The sequence below is a fragment of the Elgaria multicarinata genome, chromosome 11 (assembly GCF_023053635.1).
Source record: "Elgaria multicarinata webbii isolate HBS135686 ecotype San Diego chromosome 11, rElgMul1.1.pri, whole genome shotgun sequence".
Lineage (NCBI taxonomy): Eukaryota > Metazoa > Chordata > Lepidosauria > Squamata > Anguidae > Elgaria > Elgaria multicarinata.
The window spans coordinates 7,986,264-8,004,823 of record NC_086181.1 but is presented as its reverse complement, the minus strand read 5'-3'; the positions used below and the strand labels follow the sequence as shown (position 1 = coordinate 8,004,823).

The following is an 18,560-nucleotide window of genomic DNA, read 5'->3' as shown; positions in this document are numbered from 1 at the left end:
TGTTAAAGTTAGAAACCTCAAGTTTGGCACCATGACACCTCATGGATGTATACACACGCACGCCAAGACTCAAGGCAATCCCATCATCCCCTGATTTTTGGGGAATTTATGAAAATCGGGCACCCCATTCATACCCCTTTCGATAGCTCTGTCAATTTGCACGTTAGAAACCTCAAACTCACCACCATGATAGCTTATCCAGGGATACACATGCACGCCAAGTCTCAAGGCAGTCCCATCATCCCCTGATTTTTGGGGAATTTATGAAAATCGGGCACCCCATTCACACCCCTTTCGATAGCTCCATCAATTTGCACGTTAGAAACCTCAAACTCACCACCATGATAGCTTATCCAGGGATACAAATGCACGCCAAGACTCAAGGCAGTCCCATCATCCCCTGATTTTTGGGGAATTTATGAAAATCGGGCACCCCATTCACACCCCTTTCGATAGCTCCGTCAATTTGCATGTTAGAAACCTCAAACTCACCACCATGATAGCTTATCCAGGGATACACATGCATGCCAAGACTCAAGGCAGTCCCATCATCCCCTGATTTTTGGGGAATTTATGAAAATTGGGCACCCCATTCACACCCCTTTTGATAGCTCCGTCAATTTGCATGTTAGAAACCTCAAACTCACCACCATGATAGCTTATCCAGGGATACACATGCACGCCAAGACTCAAGGCAGTCCCATCATCCCCTGATTTTTGGGGAATTTATGAAAATCGGGCACCCCATTCACACCCCTTTCGACAGCTCCGTCAATTTGCACGTTAAAAACCTCAAACTCGCCATCATGATAGCTTATCCAGGGATACACATACACACCAAGGCTCAAGGCAATCCCATCATCCCCTGATTTTTGGGGAATTTATGAAAATCGGGCACCCCATTCACACCCCTTTCGACAGCTCCGTCAATTTGCACGTTAAAAACCTCAACCTCGCCACCATGATAGCTTATCCAGCTCCGTCAATTTGCACGTTAAAAACCTCAAACTCGCCATCATGATAGCTTATCCAGGGATACACATACACACCAAGACTCAAGGCAATCCCATCATCCCCTGATTTTTGGGGAATTTATGAAAATCGGGCACCCCATTTGCAGACGTGGACTGTTCTCTGACATTTGGACAGATGAAGAAAAGGGAAGTGGGCACACTCACGGATGCCATCTAGACCCACAATCATGCCAAGGTACAAGGCAATCCCATCATCCCCTGATTTTTGGCGGAGCTTAAACCTGCAGACAGCTCAATGAGGCCATTTCAAAGGAAATCCCAAGATGCCATGAATTGGGGAGTAGAGATCAACCTAAACATGAATCTTCTTCCACACTTGAAAAATGGATTTGGAACTTCCAAAAGTCTAATTGAGCGCAGGAAGGACTTCTCCCCTGAGTCAAAGCCAGACACAAACCATCCCTGCGAGGCGGGCAGGGGAGGAGGGAGGGAAGACAGGCAGGCAGCAGACATTTCTGGGGGCATAAGGAAGTGAGCCAAGGATAAGCCAGTAATGCATATAAAATGGAATAAATAAATAAATAAATAAACAAAGGAGGAGTGGAATTAAAAGCAGCATGTTGCTGAATAAACAACAAGAAGAACTTTTTAAAAAAGGCTATATCTGTCTTTTACCAGTAAGAGGGGGGGGGGAGTGGACGTGCCCAAAGGGGGAAGCATCTGCCAATTTGACTGGTCCTGTCTAGGTACAAGTCTTTAAGAAGCAAACGCTCACTTCAACTCATGATAGGCATTGCTTCACTGGGTTACTCTTTGGAGGGCTCTGATGGCCCTCCAAGTACAGGAGACTGAGGGCACGTCCACGTGCCCTAGGGGAGCTCATCCCCTTGCACCACATGTATTCAGTTGTTCCCCAAAGTTAGGGTGGGTAGCACTGCTGTGTGTTTCCTATCTGTTAGTATGATTTCAGGTTGTGTTTGTGCATTTGGTGGAGCTACTGTTTTAAAAAAACACTGGGAAAACTCCGTTCAGAGTAGAAAGAGAAGTTTCCCAAGTTACCCATTTTGCCTATCCCCTCCTCCAACTTTGGGATCATGTGATCATGACTGGGAGTTGACTCTGCCCCTCAGCAATCGAAAAGGTAATATTTTTCCCGCCTTTACCCTAGTTTTTAAAAAATTCTAGCAAGCGAACCGCACCACGCAGAGAGCTGAGAGTAGGCTCAAAATGACCCCCAGCCATGACTCTCTAAGCACAAGAAGTTTCAGAAAGATAACTTCAAAAACAACACAGTTATCCCCTTTTTGTTTCCGCAATGCAATCCTATGGGCGAAATGTTTTAAAATGGCGATCAGATCGGTCCGCGGAAAGAGGATCGCTCCGAAAATGGGCGCTTCTCTTCGCCTTGCTTCTAGGGGTCCGCGGTCCGCTTCTACTCCGCCTCTGGGCAAGGCGGAGCAGGCCAATTCGCTTCTGACTCTCCGGTTCTAATCGGAACGGAGCACATGCCTACTAAGGATATCAATGGAAAGGAGCAGACCAAGTGCACTTGTCCCCACTAACTGAGTTTGCACAACACACTAACCAACACTCAGTGGTTGAGTGTGGGTTGTTGTTGACCCGTAGGTTGTTTGTGGAACCATGAGTTAGCATGTTGTCTGAACCCAGGACATTTTCCGCCGGGTGGCTTGTTAACCGTGCAGTGTGACTTGTTTTTCTCAAACAAGCCACTTTGAGAACCCATGGTTTGTTTTGGGGTTGTTCAGGGTGGTTAACAAGCTATACTGCACAGGTAACATTCTCTCTCACCGTGTCAGTAATCTAAACACCTCAATAGGGCTATAGTCTATAGTAGTTCTTTATAGCTGCATGCTTCACTGCGCAGCTTAACAATACACTGCCTTTCTAAGAGGTTTCCTTTCACAACTAATGAAAAAGTAAAACACACTTGATGCTAAAAGGGGCAATAAATAGAAGTGTGTGTGTGTGTGTGTGTGTGTGTGTGTGGAGGAGAAGATTTCTGAAACAGCCAACAATCATTGACTGGCACACTGAAAACACCATCAGAATACCTCAAGCTTTCCTGTCCTTTCTAGAGAGTGAACAATCTTTGGGTGTCTTTATAATATTTTTATTCCATGAAACTGATATCACCAGCTTCCCACAAAACACACACACTGGGAGAAATCCTGAAAAAGGAGCACCGAAGGCTGCACTTCTATGCATATTTACTTGGAAGTAAGGCCCATGTAAATCATTAGATCCGATATAGTCATACTTAAGAGCAGACTCACTGAAATCATAGAATCATAGTTGGAAGGGATCTCAGAGATCAATTTTGGATAATATAAAAATGAACCAAAGAATCAAACGCTATCCCAAATTCCTATGTTATTTTGTGTAATATACCAATGTATTTGAAACGTCTGTGTGTCTGTGTGTGTGTGTGTGTCTATATTTGTCTATATAAAAGAGATCATCTAGTCCAACCCTCTGCTCAATGCAGGCTCTGCCCTGCAAGGTGCTGCTACAGCATCCCTGACAGATGGCCATCCAGCTTCTGCTGAAATACCTCCAGAACCCACCACCTCCCAAGGCAGTCCGTTCCACTGCTGAACAGCTCCCACTGTTAGGAAGTTTCTCCTAATGTTTAATCGAAATCTGCTTCCTTGCAATTTCTAGTCCTGCCCTTTGGCACAACAGAGAACAAGTATGCTCTATCTGCATGACATCCTTTTAGATACTGGAAAAACGCTATCATACCTCCCCCTAATCTCCTCTTCTCCAGGGCAAACATACCCAGCTTTTCCAACTGCCTCTAAAAGGACCTGTTTTCCAGACCCCTCACCATCCTAGTTGCTCTTCTCTGGATGTGCTGCAACTTGTCAATGGCTTTCTTAAAATGCAGTGCCCAGAACTGGACAAAGTGCTCCAAATGCAGCCTGACTGATGCAGAATAGAGCGGAACTATTACCTCCCATGACCTGGACGCCATGCTTCTGCTAATGCAGCTCAAGATTGTATTAGCTTTCTTAGTTGCCACATCACATTGCTGGCTTATATTCAGCTTGTGGTAGGCTAAGACACCTAGCTTCTTTTCACATATACTGCTGCCAAGCCAGGTCTCCCCAATCCTAAACTTCGGTCTGTCTGTCTTTCTTTTTCTTTTTGTACCTAAATGCAAGACATAGAATCATACTTCGTCTGTAAGGCTACACACTTATGCAGATTTACCTGGGAATCTTCCACTGATTTCAGTAAATGTGTATAAGAGATATGCATCATATCCAAACCGGTAGAATGTGGCACTTACTGTGAGTCACAGTCACAGTGATTTCCACAAGAGATATAGCAAAGGCATGCCTAACTGTCTCCAGATTGCTCCTGCAAATTAGGGCATTGCCACACAATACACAGATTTATTTAAGCATTTTTCATATCTGAAAATTGGTAATATCTAAATTAGCTAGACTAGAATGGACATTCCAGTTAAAAAGCATTTCCCTTCTGCCTTCTCTCCTATATAACTTTTACAGGCATGCACAGATAAACTTCAAAAACACTTTTTGTGACGTATATGAAAACACGTTTCCATAACTCCCAGTTCAAACAAAAAAGACACCCAGTCTTGCAGAGGTCCCAAAGCTCTCCAAAGTCCCAAAGCTCTTCATAAAAATGGCAAACGGGCATTTAATAATTAATAATAATATTTGGTATACTAAATAATAATTAATATTAATTAATAATATTATTAATTAATATTCATAATATTATTAAATATTATTAAACAGATATTGTCTGGTTTTGTTTGTATTTTATGCTTTTTATGGTTATAAATTTTGTATATTTCTTTCTAATGTTCACTGTTTTAAATTTCTGTAAACCACCCAGAGAGCTTCGGCTATGGGGCAGTATATAAATGTAATAAATAAATAGAATAAAGAGATAAATATGGACATCTCACATTGTCCCTTAATTCAGGATATTTTGTGACTATATATGGCTTCTGCCTCCTGTTTTAAAATCTAGAGGTGGTGGAGTATGCTGCTCAAAAGGGAGACAGCTATTGAACATTCCATAAGTGTGGCTCTTCCAACATTCAGATGGAACAACTGATACATTGGATTAAGCAGAGGAGAACATGATCCCACCCAGTGGTCCCATCAAGGCGGGTTGATGGGGCAGAAGACCAGAGTCCCACACAGGAGAATGAGCAGGGGAGCCCCACCAATGCAGCAGGGGTGGCTTACCCCCATTTTGAAGTAAGGGACTGGGGTGTTAAGACCATCAACTCCACAGTTTAAAATTACCTAGCTGTAACATCGATCCCAATAGAGCAAATCCGTAAGAAGGAAAGTTGTGAAGGCAAAGCAAACACCAAGATCTGCCACTATTTTGTTAGGTGAATGAATAGAGGAAGCTTATAGGGTGATACAACAAACGTATGTCACCGAGAGATTTGTTCTGGGAACGAGGAGCGTTATGCCTGGGGTCTAGGAGAAGAAGAAAAGAATTACTCATCTGCAATTACAATATCGTAATGAATTTTTAACTTTGTTCCACCCTACTCCGCCCTCAGCATAACAAACACCCTTAGGGCATCAAACTGCAAATGGACACCACGTTGAATTAAAAGCTAACTTGGGAGGAGGGGGAGAGAGAAAACCGACTGAAACTTACATCAGCTGAGTAGACAAAAAAAAAATTGCCACAGGTAGGAGGAATTACAAGAGCAACACCCTAATGATCCTATATAAAAGACGGAGAAGACTGTCCCGTTCGCACACTAGCTGTCTGTCCTGTGGCTCTGCCTGTTCTTTGACTCTGCCAGCTGCATTTTAGCAAACACATCACTTGGGCTACAATGTCTCTTCGGATTTCTACCGCATCCAGGAGAATTTCTTCCCTTGCAGGGGGTGATGGAGGTGTCAAACTGTCAAGCGGCAGTCTGCATGGCTTTGGCGGGGGATCTCTAGTAGGGTTCGGCAGTGGCTATGGAGGGGGTGTATGCAGTGGCTTTGGTGGAGCTGGCTTCGGTGGCGGAGCCGGCATGGGTTGTGGAGCCGGCATGGGTGGTGGGGCCGGCTTCGGTAGTGCCTCTATGGCAGGTGGCTACGGAGCAAACTACCGCTCTAGCTCAACTATGGGCGTTGGCGGTGGCTTTGGAGGGGGAGACAGTGTCTTTTTGGCTGGTGCTGAAAAGGAAACCATGCAGAACCTTAACAGCCGCCTAGCAAACTACTTGGAAAAGGTGCGTTCTTTGGAGGAGGCCAATGCAGAGCTTGAGCGTAAAATTCGCCACTGGTATGAGAAAAATGGACCTGGAGCTCCTGGAGTTACCCGCGATTACAGCAAATATCACCAGATAATTGAAGATCTTCGCAACCAGGTGAGAAAACAAGATGTTTGGCCAGATTCTGTGTAGTCTTTGGATGGAAACGTCTCCTGAATAGGTCCCACTGCAAGAAATGGATTCTGCACAGAGACACCTGCTCACTTCAGTGAGATTTGTGAAGTTGAATCTCCATTACATATAAGGGATACAAAATAAGATAAAGGTTCTGTCCTTTTCTGTACTACAATAGGTGGATAAAGAAGACCAGTCAAAGGAATTGTTTTACCTGTTTTATCAGTCTTATTTCTTGGGAGCCATAGTGTCACTATCAGCCTTTCCTTACTGTTAACCAGATGTGTTGGACTTCAACTCCCATCAGTCCCAGCCAGCATCGTCAATGGTCAGGAATGCCAGCAGTTATAGTCCAAAACATCTGGAGGGCTCAGTGTTGGGGAAGGCTGGTCTATATCAGGAGTGCAATGTGGTCAGTTAACGCTGCCCAAAAGTGTCCAATCTGGTCAGGAGGGAAATCCAACATAGGAGAATTTCTCATTCTTGGTATGACAGCCCAAATCCACAACCGAAGTATGAAGATAATGGAACTAAAATGGTTTAGGTTTAAATCACTCTGCTTAACTGGGATGGATTTCCCAGTTATTTAAAACACTAATGAGTCATATTCTTCCATGTTATAACATTCAAAATCATTGACATTTATTTCTGTTAATGATATGAGTCTTATCTACATATTAATCCAACAGAAGTGCTTGAACTCAACATGAATTAACCTTGTTCTCATAAAGGTTATTCGATTTTAGCAGAACAGGCATTACTTCAAATTCAAGTACTTTAGTTGAAAAATTGCTGTTTAAAATAAACTTTATTGCATATCTTTGTCATATTCAACACATTTTAGGGTAGAGAAGTTTTCAAAATTATATTGAAAAACAGTGTCTATTTTGTTGTGAACTGCCCAGAGAGCTTCAGCTATTGGGTGATGCAGAAATGCAATAAATACATAAATTTTGGGGAAAATAAGGCAGTACTATTCCCATTTATTTGGAATTAAACCCCACTGAGCTGAATGGGATTTACTTCTCAGTAGAGATGATAGGATTGCACTGTAAGACACTGCTTCTTCTCTGTGTTACTCTACTAGCAATCTCTGATTATGTATAAATGCATTTACTGTTGATCTGGAAATGTGCCACAAAACAAAACGTTGCCGTATTCTTTTTTTTTTTCCAACTTTTTTCATTTCAGATAGTCAATGTGACCATCGACAATGCCAATGTGGTCTTACAGATTGACAATGCCAGGCTTGCTGCTGATGACTTCAGACTGAAGTAAGCTAAATGCAACATGTTTTTCTTTTAAAATGTTTACGACTGTTTTTTAGTCGCTCTGCTCACCCAGCAACATTAGGTCATTAAGCTCAAAGAACATACATGCAAGTATGAAATCTAAATCCCACCTTTCATAATACTGTCCCCTTTGGATCCAGGCTTAGTGTAGACTTATTGAAATCAATGGGACTTCAGATAGTTATTACTTGCTTATGTCCCATTGATACTCCAAGTATGATTAAATGTATATGTCTACATTGAGCTGCAGTTACACTGGGCAAAACTGGTAATAATAATCACAAGCTATACAGAGAAATAAATAGGGCTTCATTTGCCTCCTCTCATGCCAGATACAATAAGATTAGAGTAATTACCTGGTATTCAGCTCATCTATATCAATACAAATGTTTGTTTGCTTTTGCCAAGATTCAGTGAATTAGAATAACTTTTTAAAACTGTTGAATACACTAGTGTTGAGCTGTATTTTGAAGCCACATCTCTAAGGTCTAATAGCCTATCTATTGTGTCATAGTGATCATGTGCTGTAATTATCTCAGAGTCTGAAAGGCAGACATCTCATTAATCCTTCTTTCTTGGAGTCAAAGGATTGCTCTTACTTTCATATTATTTTCATGGCCATCTATAATAAAAGCTCAGATCCTAAGCTAAGTTAACTTACAGAGGAATGGTAGCATGTTTACTCCGAGGCAAGTCCTAATATATTCAGTGCAGGATTGTAGCCTTAAGAAGTTAACGGCGGCAACATTTCTTGTCCCTCCTTCACAACTACCTGCACCCCTAAAACACCTCTCTGGAGGATTGGGGGCCTCTTGAACATTGTGAGAATGAGGCTCGGGTAGTTTCTGGGAGATAAGGGAATCACCCAAATTGGTTTTGGATCCTAAGATAAGTTCATGTATCTTAGATAAGTTCATAAAAGGAAATTTTGCTGCCCCCTCTTCCTCCTCCTCCTCCCTGCAGCAACCCCCTGCAGTCCATCCCACGTGTTTTACGAAGACCCCTGACATGTAGGGGGGCTGCAGTCAGGTGGAAAGCATTGGAAGCTTTCCTTCGGTGTACTCCCTTAGCTTAGCTTAGCTTAGGGTCCATGCCAATCCTTTCCATTTGCGACATGCTTTCCAAGGTTGACCATGAACATACATTTTGTCTTTACAAATAGCTGAAGTGAGCCATTTTCACATCTACGTATTTCATCTATTCATATATTCGTTTGTCCCTTCCAGATTTGAAAATGAGCTCTTCCTCCGCCAGAGTGTTGAAGGAGACATCAATGGTCTGCGCAGAGTACTTGATGACCTGACCATGAACCGGTCTGACCTGGAGGCACAGCTGGAAAGCCTTACTGAGGAAATGGCATACCTTAAGAAAAACCATGAGGAGGTAAAGAACTTCAGCTTTTCAGTTCGTTCCCCATCCTAATCCAGTCAGAGACAATAGAGAGGCCATGTTCAAATGTCATTACTTTAGCATGATGAGAGCAAGCCACAATGAGCCTTGCACTCGCATAATCCTCTCTCTGCTTCCAGTGTAGCTGGAAGGAGGTTGGAAGCTTTTGCTTCCACTTTTCTTTAAGCACAGTTCACTCAAAACCATGTTTCTCAACAAACCAAATTAACATTAACCACAATTTGTCAGTTTGAATGACATTACAAGCTACAGTTACGTGAGACAGAAGCAAAATTCCATCGTGCAGCTGCTCAGAAGGAGGGGAAGCACATATGAGCACAACGCTCATAAGACTCATCATTATCACACTGAATTATGGTTTACTCTGAGGTCCAGACTGGAACAGTGTGAACCTTTGGGACACACGATAGGAGTTCAGTGCAGTGGACAGAATTATGGTTTGGACACAGGGAGACTGAAGTTCAAATCCTAATTAACTTAAGTAAACTTTAGCAAATCATCCTCAGACTTATATACCTCACAGAGTCAATTAATTTAGTTTTTATAATCCACCTATCCCCAAGATGTAGACCCAGTTCCTGGGTTATTTAACTCTGAATGCCGGGGATGAGCAGCGCATGCAAGTTGTGCTCTCATTGTTTCCGGTTTTAATCAACAACCAAGGAACGAAGGAATGATGGGCAATTGTTGGGTTAGCCTTGGGTTGTTTAACACATAAACAATCCAGAGTTTCCCACTTTGGACATCATGAAACAACCCAGGAATGGGGCATTCCTGGGTTGTTGATTAAAAGTGGAAACGATGAGCACTTGGCTTGCATTCTCTGCTCATCCCTGGCAATTCCTGGGTTAAACAATACAGGAATTGCCACCATGACGTGCAAAGTGGCCCAGCGTAAGGGTTGTGAGCTTGTTCAACCGAAACAGTTGGGAAAGTGGGCTGAGATAGGCACAACACACTGATTACATTTTTCACCCACATTCATCAGTTAGGTTTGTTTATATTTCCAGTATAAGATTATGGCTCCATCATTGAACAGAAAGTACAATATATTTCGTACACAGTTCTGTTGCTCACCTTCAGTCCTTGTTCACATTTGTTATACCATTATGGAGTGGGGTGGGGGGAACCACCTGAGCATAGCAGGAAAATGCACCCTTATTAAAGAGTTTAGCTTGTGTCATAACCTGGCTTGATGAATAGTTTACTCTCTTCTAACATCTATTGAATACCGTCTGTGTGGTCCAATGTCATGACACAAAATAAATAAGGGCTGGGCAGCACAGTTCAGGCTGGGATTCCCCCAAGCAAGTTTCATCATCTTACACTTCAACATGTAAGATGAAATTGGTATATCTAGACTACAGTGGAAATGGGTGCTACTGGAATTAACCATGCTTAGAACCTTTGTGCGTGGTAGGTTCTTGGGAGCCAGGCAGGATGAATGGATCCATTCCAGAGCTTCCCAGGCCCTAAGGCTAGCTTCCATTAATGAGATGGAAATAGTTTTCTCTGTTGTATTTGTCCTGGGACCATTTCCAACAAATAGAGTATTTAGAATAATTGTTTACCAATTTCTAAAAAAAATGCTGATTTTCCCACTTACAAAGACATGATATGGTTAACCATAAAACAATCCTTTTAAAAAAAAAAAAACTCCTTGGCTTCTCCTCGCTAGCACAGCTGCCCGTGTATGCATGATTACCGCTGCGTAGGCACCCGCACCCTCAGTTTAGGACCATAGCGATTTCAAAGGGGGGATTTAAGCTGCTCCCCGCTCCTGGTTTCATGCTGAAATCCCCCCACTCCCATGTAGGGGGGTTAAAAAAAAGAAGAAATTTAGACTTTCTCTTTTTTAACCATTCCCTGGTGGTTGATTTCAGCTATTCTTAAAGGAGACCCATTGAAATCAAGAAATTCATCCATTAAATTAGTTATGACTAACAAATCTCATTGATTTTAACAAGTTTAAAAGCATCCAATCCACTGACTGCAGAGTAACTATGGGTATGTGGCCCTACGCAATAATGTTTAGATGTGCCTTAAGAAGGCAATTGTTAGTATGATTTTAACATGGAAAAATGGTAATGTAAATGGCGGTTTACATTTCTGTAAACCACCCAGAGAGCCCTGGCTATGGGAGTGGTATATAAGTACAATAAATAAATAAATAAATAAATAAATAAATGGAATTCAGCAAATTACTTTCTAGAGCAGCCTTCCCCCCCCCCGGTCCCCTCCCCCCGATGTTTTATAATTGATCTCCCATCAGCCCCGACCAATGGTCAGAAATACTGGGAATTATACTCCAAAACATCTGGAGGGCACCCAGTTACGGAAGGGTGTTCTAGAGTAAATAGTTTAAAGACCACTGCTTCTGGACTTTAGACAGGTTCTACACCTCAAATAACTTGCATCTAATATTCTTGCCCAGGAAATTACCTTACTGAGAAGCAGCTCTACAGGCGATGTCACAGTGGAAATGAATGCTGCTCCGGGGGTTGACTTGACGAAGCTACTGAATGACATGAGAGCGCAATATGAAGACCTCGCGGAACAGAATCGCAGAGAGGCTGAAGAACAATTCAACAAAATGGTAAGACGAACAACTGCTGAAAGTAAATTCTGTACAATGCATTTTACTTGTAATCTCTGCTGCTATTCTGTGCAATTGAAGATTTATAAACAAAAAAACGGATACCTGACCTAAATGGCATAGACTTTTTAATGTTACGATTCCCTTACAGTGGCCTGTGGTCTACCCTCTATATCTTAACCAATTTTCAAAACTAATGCTGCAATCCTGTACATGTTTATCTGGGGACGAGCCCCACTGAATTTAATGAACTTCTGAGTAGACATGTACATGCTTGTACTACAGAGTTTTAAATTCAATATTAGTATTGAAAAGACCATACTCCAGTACTTGGTTGATTTTACTTGTTTAACATACAGATCACGGAAGAGAATGTGGGCATTTGAGAATCTTAAAAAGGTGAGGGAGCTTATACTGGGAGAAGTGCTCTGTATGTTAAACTAGATTCAGACTATCTAGTTAGCTTATTCGATCTTATCAATTGTACATTTCTCTTGTATAGCACATCTTTAGATTATAGTAAAAAGATTATAGTGATAATCTTATAGACTATAGTGATAACCTGCAATACTGGACAAAATAAGTCTGTTATCATGACAGAAGCATACTTTATAACAACGGGGGAAAACCCTTTTGTCAAGTTACATTTTATTGATTTTCCTCCTCAGAGCCAACCACTGCAGCAGCAGATCTACGATGACGCCGGTGCTGTAAACTCAGCCAGGAATGAGTTAATAGAACTAAAACGCTCTTTTCAGTCACTGGAAATTGAGCTACAGTCCCTTCTGGCTAAGGTTCGTATCTTGCTTTCTTATCCTTGAACAGCAGGAAAGGCAGCGTCTGCAGGAGGAGTTTCCTTTGAAGAAAGAACTTGAGATAAATGCCATTTTAAGGAAAATATGTTTTCTAATTCAGAGGCTAAGGAGAACTTAAACACCTACAACTACAAATGGAGTACAAACTCCAAAGCAAAAACATTGCAGGCTCCAGAATCTAAGAGCGCAATAGAGTGGCCATGGATGTGTCTTCCTTAACAGAAAACAGGCCTGTCATAGGACAGACTGTATTTGAAAAGCTGTCACTTTTTACTAGCCTACTAAAAGGCTAGTAAGCCAGCATTTCCACATTGGCTACAGAGAGGAGGGTTCCCCACCTCCACAACCAGCATAGAGACCTAACAGATATGGTGGCGATCCATCCATCCATCCATCCATCTCTTCCTCCTCCAAACCACTTGGTAGAAGTCACATATTGCTTCCCTGACTAAGAAGCTAATAGCTTGCATGGCCTCGCTAGCTGAGGAGAGGGGTTTTTTCCTGCCTTCATGGCCAGCAGGGAAACACCTGCTGCTAGGCTCTTAGCAGGCTAGTATTTTTTAATTTTTATTTATTCTTATTTTTGCTGGCTAGTAACTTGTGTTAGCTTGTTTACAAGATTGTGCCATAGGATTGACATACATTATCATTCCGTTTTATCAAAGGCTGTAATGATGCCAAACTGCACAAGAAACTAAATTCTACACATGTCTAGCAAACTACAGGAACACATTATATATATATATATATATATATATATATATATATATATATATATATATTCATTCATTCATTCAACCTGGTTTTTAATAAATAAATAAATAAACTTAATGCTGAGACTCCCTTGGATTATTTCTCTCACCAACAGAAAGCCTCTCTGGAAGGCACCTTGGCAGAAACAGAGGGGAACTACAGCAGTCAACTTTCACAGTTACAGCATCAAGTTAGCAGCCTGGAGGAACAGCTACAGCAGATCAGGTCTGAAACAGAATGCCAAAATTCAGAGTATCAACAACTATTGGGCATTAAGACCAGACTGGAAATGGAGATTGAAACATACCGACGCCTGCTAGATGGGGAAAGGTAAGCAAATGGTCTAAAAATTAAGGGTGGCAGCAATGGTCATCTACTGAGGGTCATCCACAATGGGAGATCCAGGGCAGACAGAAGGAAGTGCTTCTTTAGTGCATGGTTAGAACCTTGGAAGCTGCCCCCATAGGATGCGGTGACGGCCACTAACTTAGATGGCTTTAAAAGGGAATTAGGCAAAACTTTGGACAATAAGGATATCAGTAAGTACTAGTAGGGATGGCTATGTACCAACTCCAGAAACAGGCAGCATGCTTCAGACTACCAATTGCTGGGGAACAGCAACAGCAGAGGGCTTGTGGCTTTCCCACAGAAATATCGTTGGCTGCTGTATGGAAAGATGCTGGATAAGCTTTTGGTCTGATCCTACAGGGCTCTCTTTATGGCTGTAGCTAGACCTAATGTTTATCCCAGGATCATCCCGGGTTCATCCCTGCCTGAGTGCTGTATGCCCTGTGTGGCACTTAGATGAACAGGTTTGACCCCAGGACAATCCTGGGATAAACCTTAGGTCTAGCTTTGGCCTATGTTGTAAATCAAGTTTGTAACTACATGGAATTGGATTCAGAGGTTCCCTTCCTCCGATGGAAGGACTTCTTCTGTTGGAAGAAGTTTCTTCCTTCGGAAGAAGGGAAAACTGTAGATCCATCCCATGAATTATATGGCTTCATTCCGGCAGCTGGTAGTTTGATGCCTAAACCAAGGCAGAGGGCTGGTTTGCATGGTAGATGGATCAGTTCTGATCTGTTAGAGCTTTATCTGAAGGGCTGAAAGCAGTAAGTTTTTTATCCTTGGTGCAGCCACCCTAGCAATAAACAGTAAATTTAAGGCTGTAAGCTTAACTGTACGTACTAGGGAGCAAGCCTCATTAGACACAGTAGGTCTTATTATTGAGTAAACATGCATAGGATTATTTTGCAAAACCGGTTTTGTTTTGTTTGTTTTGTTACAATTTTAGTTTTACTGTGTTTTTGTATGAATGTTCTCTTCTTTTAAATATTGTATTGTTATTATTAGTAGTAGTTCCTAAGTAGTTAAACTTAGGAACTATTATTAGTAGTTCCTAAGTAGTTAAAGCAGACTAAACCGGCATTTTCATTTACTGTGTAACCAGAAAGATACATAAACCAAAAGTAGCAATACGTTTTACTTTGAACCAACAGGTTTAAAAACCTTAGAAGCAAACATTAAACATCAGTTGTGCTCCCCACCCCAAGTTTTGTATGTATGAGGAAGCATTCTGTGTGACTGACAAATGTGCTCCTAGTGTTTTAAATGCAAAACGCCACACATAAAGATATCAGCTGGTCTCTAGTATCAAGATAGGTAATAACAATGCTTGCAGAATACCCACAGTACAAAGTAAAAGATTCTCATTTGAATGTAAATGGCTCACCCTCTCTGGTTGTCTAGATCACATCAACAACATCCACAAATGAGGAGTTCTAGATAAAACAGTGTTCTAATTGTAACTTTTGAGAAGATGTCAAAACTATGATCTGCTGAATTACATTATCCAATTCATCTAGTTTACTTCAAATATTTTACAAAGCCTCCATCAGAAATATGAGCCACATCACTTGCCAGACAATGGGACTGACTCCTTTTACTGAAACCTAAATCCTCTTGGGAACATTCCCTTTTTCTTTAAAAGGATTTCCATCAGCAGTATAATAGAATTAACAAACACTGTTGTGTCCCTTTTTCACAGTTTCCGTTCATATGAGACAAAAGTTCATGTCAGAGGTAAGGACAATTTCAGAAGTTTATTGCTTTTGCTTCGTATTTATAAATGCAAGACACAAATCTGAAAATCACGTGAATCAGTTCCATTTCCACAGCAGTGAAGTATAGGGGTTTGTTTTTTACTGTCCTGTGACTCCACAAGTGGTCTGTGAGCCACATCAGACCTGTGTCTCCTGAACTGGGATTTTAAGCCTTTGGCTTTTCCCCTCCCACTGCTATTGTCGCCTGCTCCCCCCCCCCCACTTTCTCCTGATAAGTATAGAGGCTGCTCAGAACTGGGATGGCAAGCTGCCACAAGTAGCGGATGCATGAGGCAGGTGTCAGCCCAGAGGCACTGAAGTCAAGGGGCGCAATTAGCTTGATTAACGGCTTAAGGACTATCATAGTAAACTAAATTCATACAAGCTTAAGCAACTTTCACTTCAGTTTAAGAACCATTTTCTAGATTAGAATATTACTAGAAAAGAGTAATAGTAAAATATTACTGGGAAATACTACCTTAAGGGCTACTTAGGCATAAAACTAATTGTCACTCACCATTGCCACATTTTTCAGAAATGTTTTTAAAAAGATATTAATAGGCTAGTTTTAATAATATTTACACTTTTGCAGAATTGGCTTGAGATTTTTTAAAAAAGTAAAACTTTTTTTAGGTTAGATTATATTTCTTTAGTAAATTGCATTCATTTGTGCAATTCCGTTGAATTTACAGAAAAATCAAATGCATAGTTCCAAATGAAGAGTTAGGGAGAATAACCATTACACTATACATGGAATTCTAAAATTAATGAATTAGTGAAAAGGAAAATCTGAGATGGGTGGGAATATTGCCCTAATTATGACAATTACTAGTAGTAAAAATTACTTATCTAATGCACCAACACCAAACAGTCCAAACAAGGATATTGCCCATATCCATCTGTTATTTCATATCCTGGACCCAACTTGGTTATAATATGGTACCATTAACCAGAGACTAACTACATATTCACATGACAGTTGTCTTGAAGTCCCATTATATTGGATGATGACATAAAATGTAAGAGCTTGGGGCTCAATCTACACCATATTCCACTATGAAAGCGGTATATAAAAGGCCCTCCTCCAATTGAAAACTAGCAGTTTTCCACACACAAGACATCATTTTATGATGGGAAAATAGGGCACTTGAATCCACTTTATTTTACTGATTAAGTAGTGGATTGTTATTATTGATATTATTAATGGTTAACACTGTCATATTTTCTTCCTATCAGAACCTACCAAAACCAGGGTGGTGAAGACCATTGTTGAAGAAATGGTGGACGGCAAAGTAGTCTCTTCTCAAGTGAAATCAGTTGAAGAAAGGGCAACTAAGTGAGCTGTGTTGAAAACACAATAGGGAACCCTTCAACGCTTGCCAGCAAGGGAGAACCCAAGTAGAAAAATACCTCCTGGAACCGGAATCAATTACAGCATAGTAGCTTCTTGCAAATAAGGGCCCTAGAGAAAAAAAATCCACAATATGCTTTCTTCTACTTTTTAAGGAGGTGTAATCTTTTATAAGTACTGAGAACTACATTCTGTTTACTGCTGCAATTGCAATAAACTTTCTTACTGCTGCAAATTAAACCTGACTTCCGAATATTATATTTTCAACTCTGAATATGTTCTCGGCATACTTCATGACTTGCTGATTATTATTTTTAAAAAAGCTGAAGTTATAGCACCATGCTTATATTAGCCTGCTTACATGTTACTAATGAATATTAACCATAATTCTGATTGCTACTGCCATTTATATACACTAATTGTATATCAGACGGATGGATGGATACCTGGATTTTTAGCTTACCCTATTACTAAAAACCAAGGGGCAAGTAAAGGTGAAGAAGGCAGCACTGGGAATATAAATCTAGACTACATGTGTCACAAAGAATTGAACAAGGCTCTCAATTTGAGATTCATCTGCACAGATAACAAGGAACCAAAGGATAATTTTAAAATGTAGATTAATATCTCTGACATCAGGTGGAACTGAGGGGTCACAGAGAAGAGGGATCATGTGGGCAGTGGAAGAAAAGGAAAAATCTAGGGTAAATAAGTTTAAACTAACTGGGGAACTTTAACCTAAAATAATAGTACATTGGAAAATATGCATTTAAAGTGCCACAGTCCAAATCCCCTTCCAATGGGATGTGTACAATGGTTCATTTTCTATGAGAAATGACATTGATGTTGTGATGGTTTCATTGTGGGGGGGAACACAGATGCCCTCTCTCCAGAACATACAGTGATTTACAGAATAATCAAATTTACTTCAATGTATTGCTGTTTAATTCTGCTTTCCCCCTTTAACTAGCTGTTTCATTCAACTGTCACAAGCACCAATTGGTTTATGCCCATAGCATAAGGAATACATTTCCACCACCATTATGTTTGTACAATTTTTAAAAAGTTTTCACTTATGTGCAGCGATGCAGCCTTTTTTTAAAAAAAATTGGCAAACATGAGCAAGGCTCTTCTACCCAAAACCCCACTTTTATGACTTCTAAGGAGTAAAATGTTCCCATTACTCTCTTGAAAATAATATCTACATGCAAAAGTTATCACAGTACTGGACTGCTGCATTTTTAATAGGTCATTGGTGTCATGTCTAACCCTACTGCCCCCGTTTTGGGATATAGTGTTTCAGGTAATCAATCAGAATCAGATTTGGAAATAGAGGAGGTGGCACCAGACACCAGCCAGCCTGTACCAGTGGGGGTTAGTAGGGTTAGACAGGAAGCTCTCATGGGCGATACCCCAGCTGGAAGTCAGCCCTCTCCAGAGCTTATCTCCTCAAGGCCAAATCCTACACAGTTGGAAGTGAGCTTTCTTCCAGAGGAGAGTGCCCCAAAAAGTTGGCTGATGCTAGGGTCCACCAGAAGCTAAAACTCACAGAGCGGAAGGAAGACGTGAGAAAGTCAGTCCAACTAGGATTGCACCAGAACCTGCCTCCGCACCAGTCTCTCTGAAGTTATGGGCGTTTGGGAAAAGGCTTCCTGTTCTCCTTGGTTGGACAATTGTCTTGTTAGTTTGCATAATTTTGTCTAAGAGGAAGTTTTCAAGAGATTAGACTCTCTTCAGGTAGAAGAGATGTTTGTTGCTTAATTAAAGCTTTGAGGATTACCTAGCAGGCCTCATCATTTTCCTCCCATTGAAAGCAGGAGTTTTCTGAGAAACACGACAATTTGCCTGCGTAGCCAAAAG

The 18,560-nt window shown here is 41.1% G+C and overlaps 1 protein-coding gene across 1 annotated transcript; it reads left to right on the top strand.

The window, feature by feature from the left end:
* Positions 1-5,746: 5,746 nt before the first annotated feature.
* On the top strand, positions 5,747-16,940 carry LOC134407059 (keratin, type I cytoskeletal 24-like). Its single transcript, XM_063138808.1, has 8 exons — positions 5,747-6,363; positions 7,573-7,655; positions 8,900-9,056; positions 11,518-11,679; positions 12,348-12,473; positions 13,363-13,577; positions 15,295-15,329; positions 16,586-16,940. Exons 1-8 carry the CDS (start codon positions 5,839-5,841, stop codon positions 16,687-16,689), a joined length of 1,407 nt encoding a protein of 468 aa, XP_062994878.1. The 5' UTR covers positions 5,747-5,838; the 3' UTR covers positions 16,690-16,940.
* Positions 16,941-18,560: the final 1,620 nt, after the last annotated feature.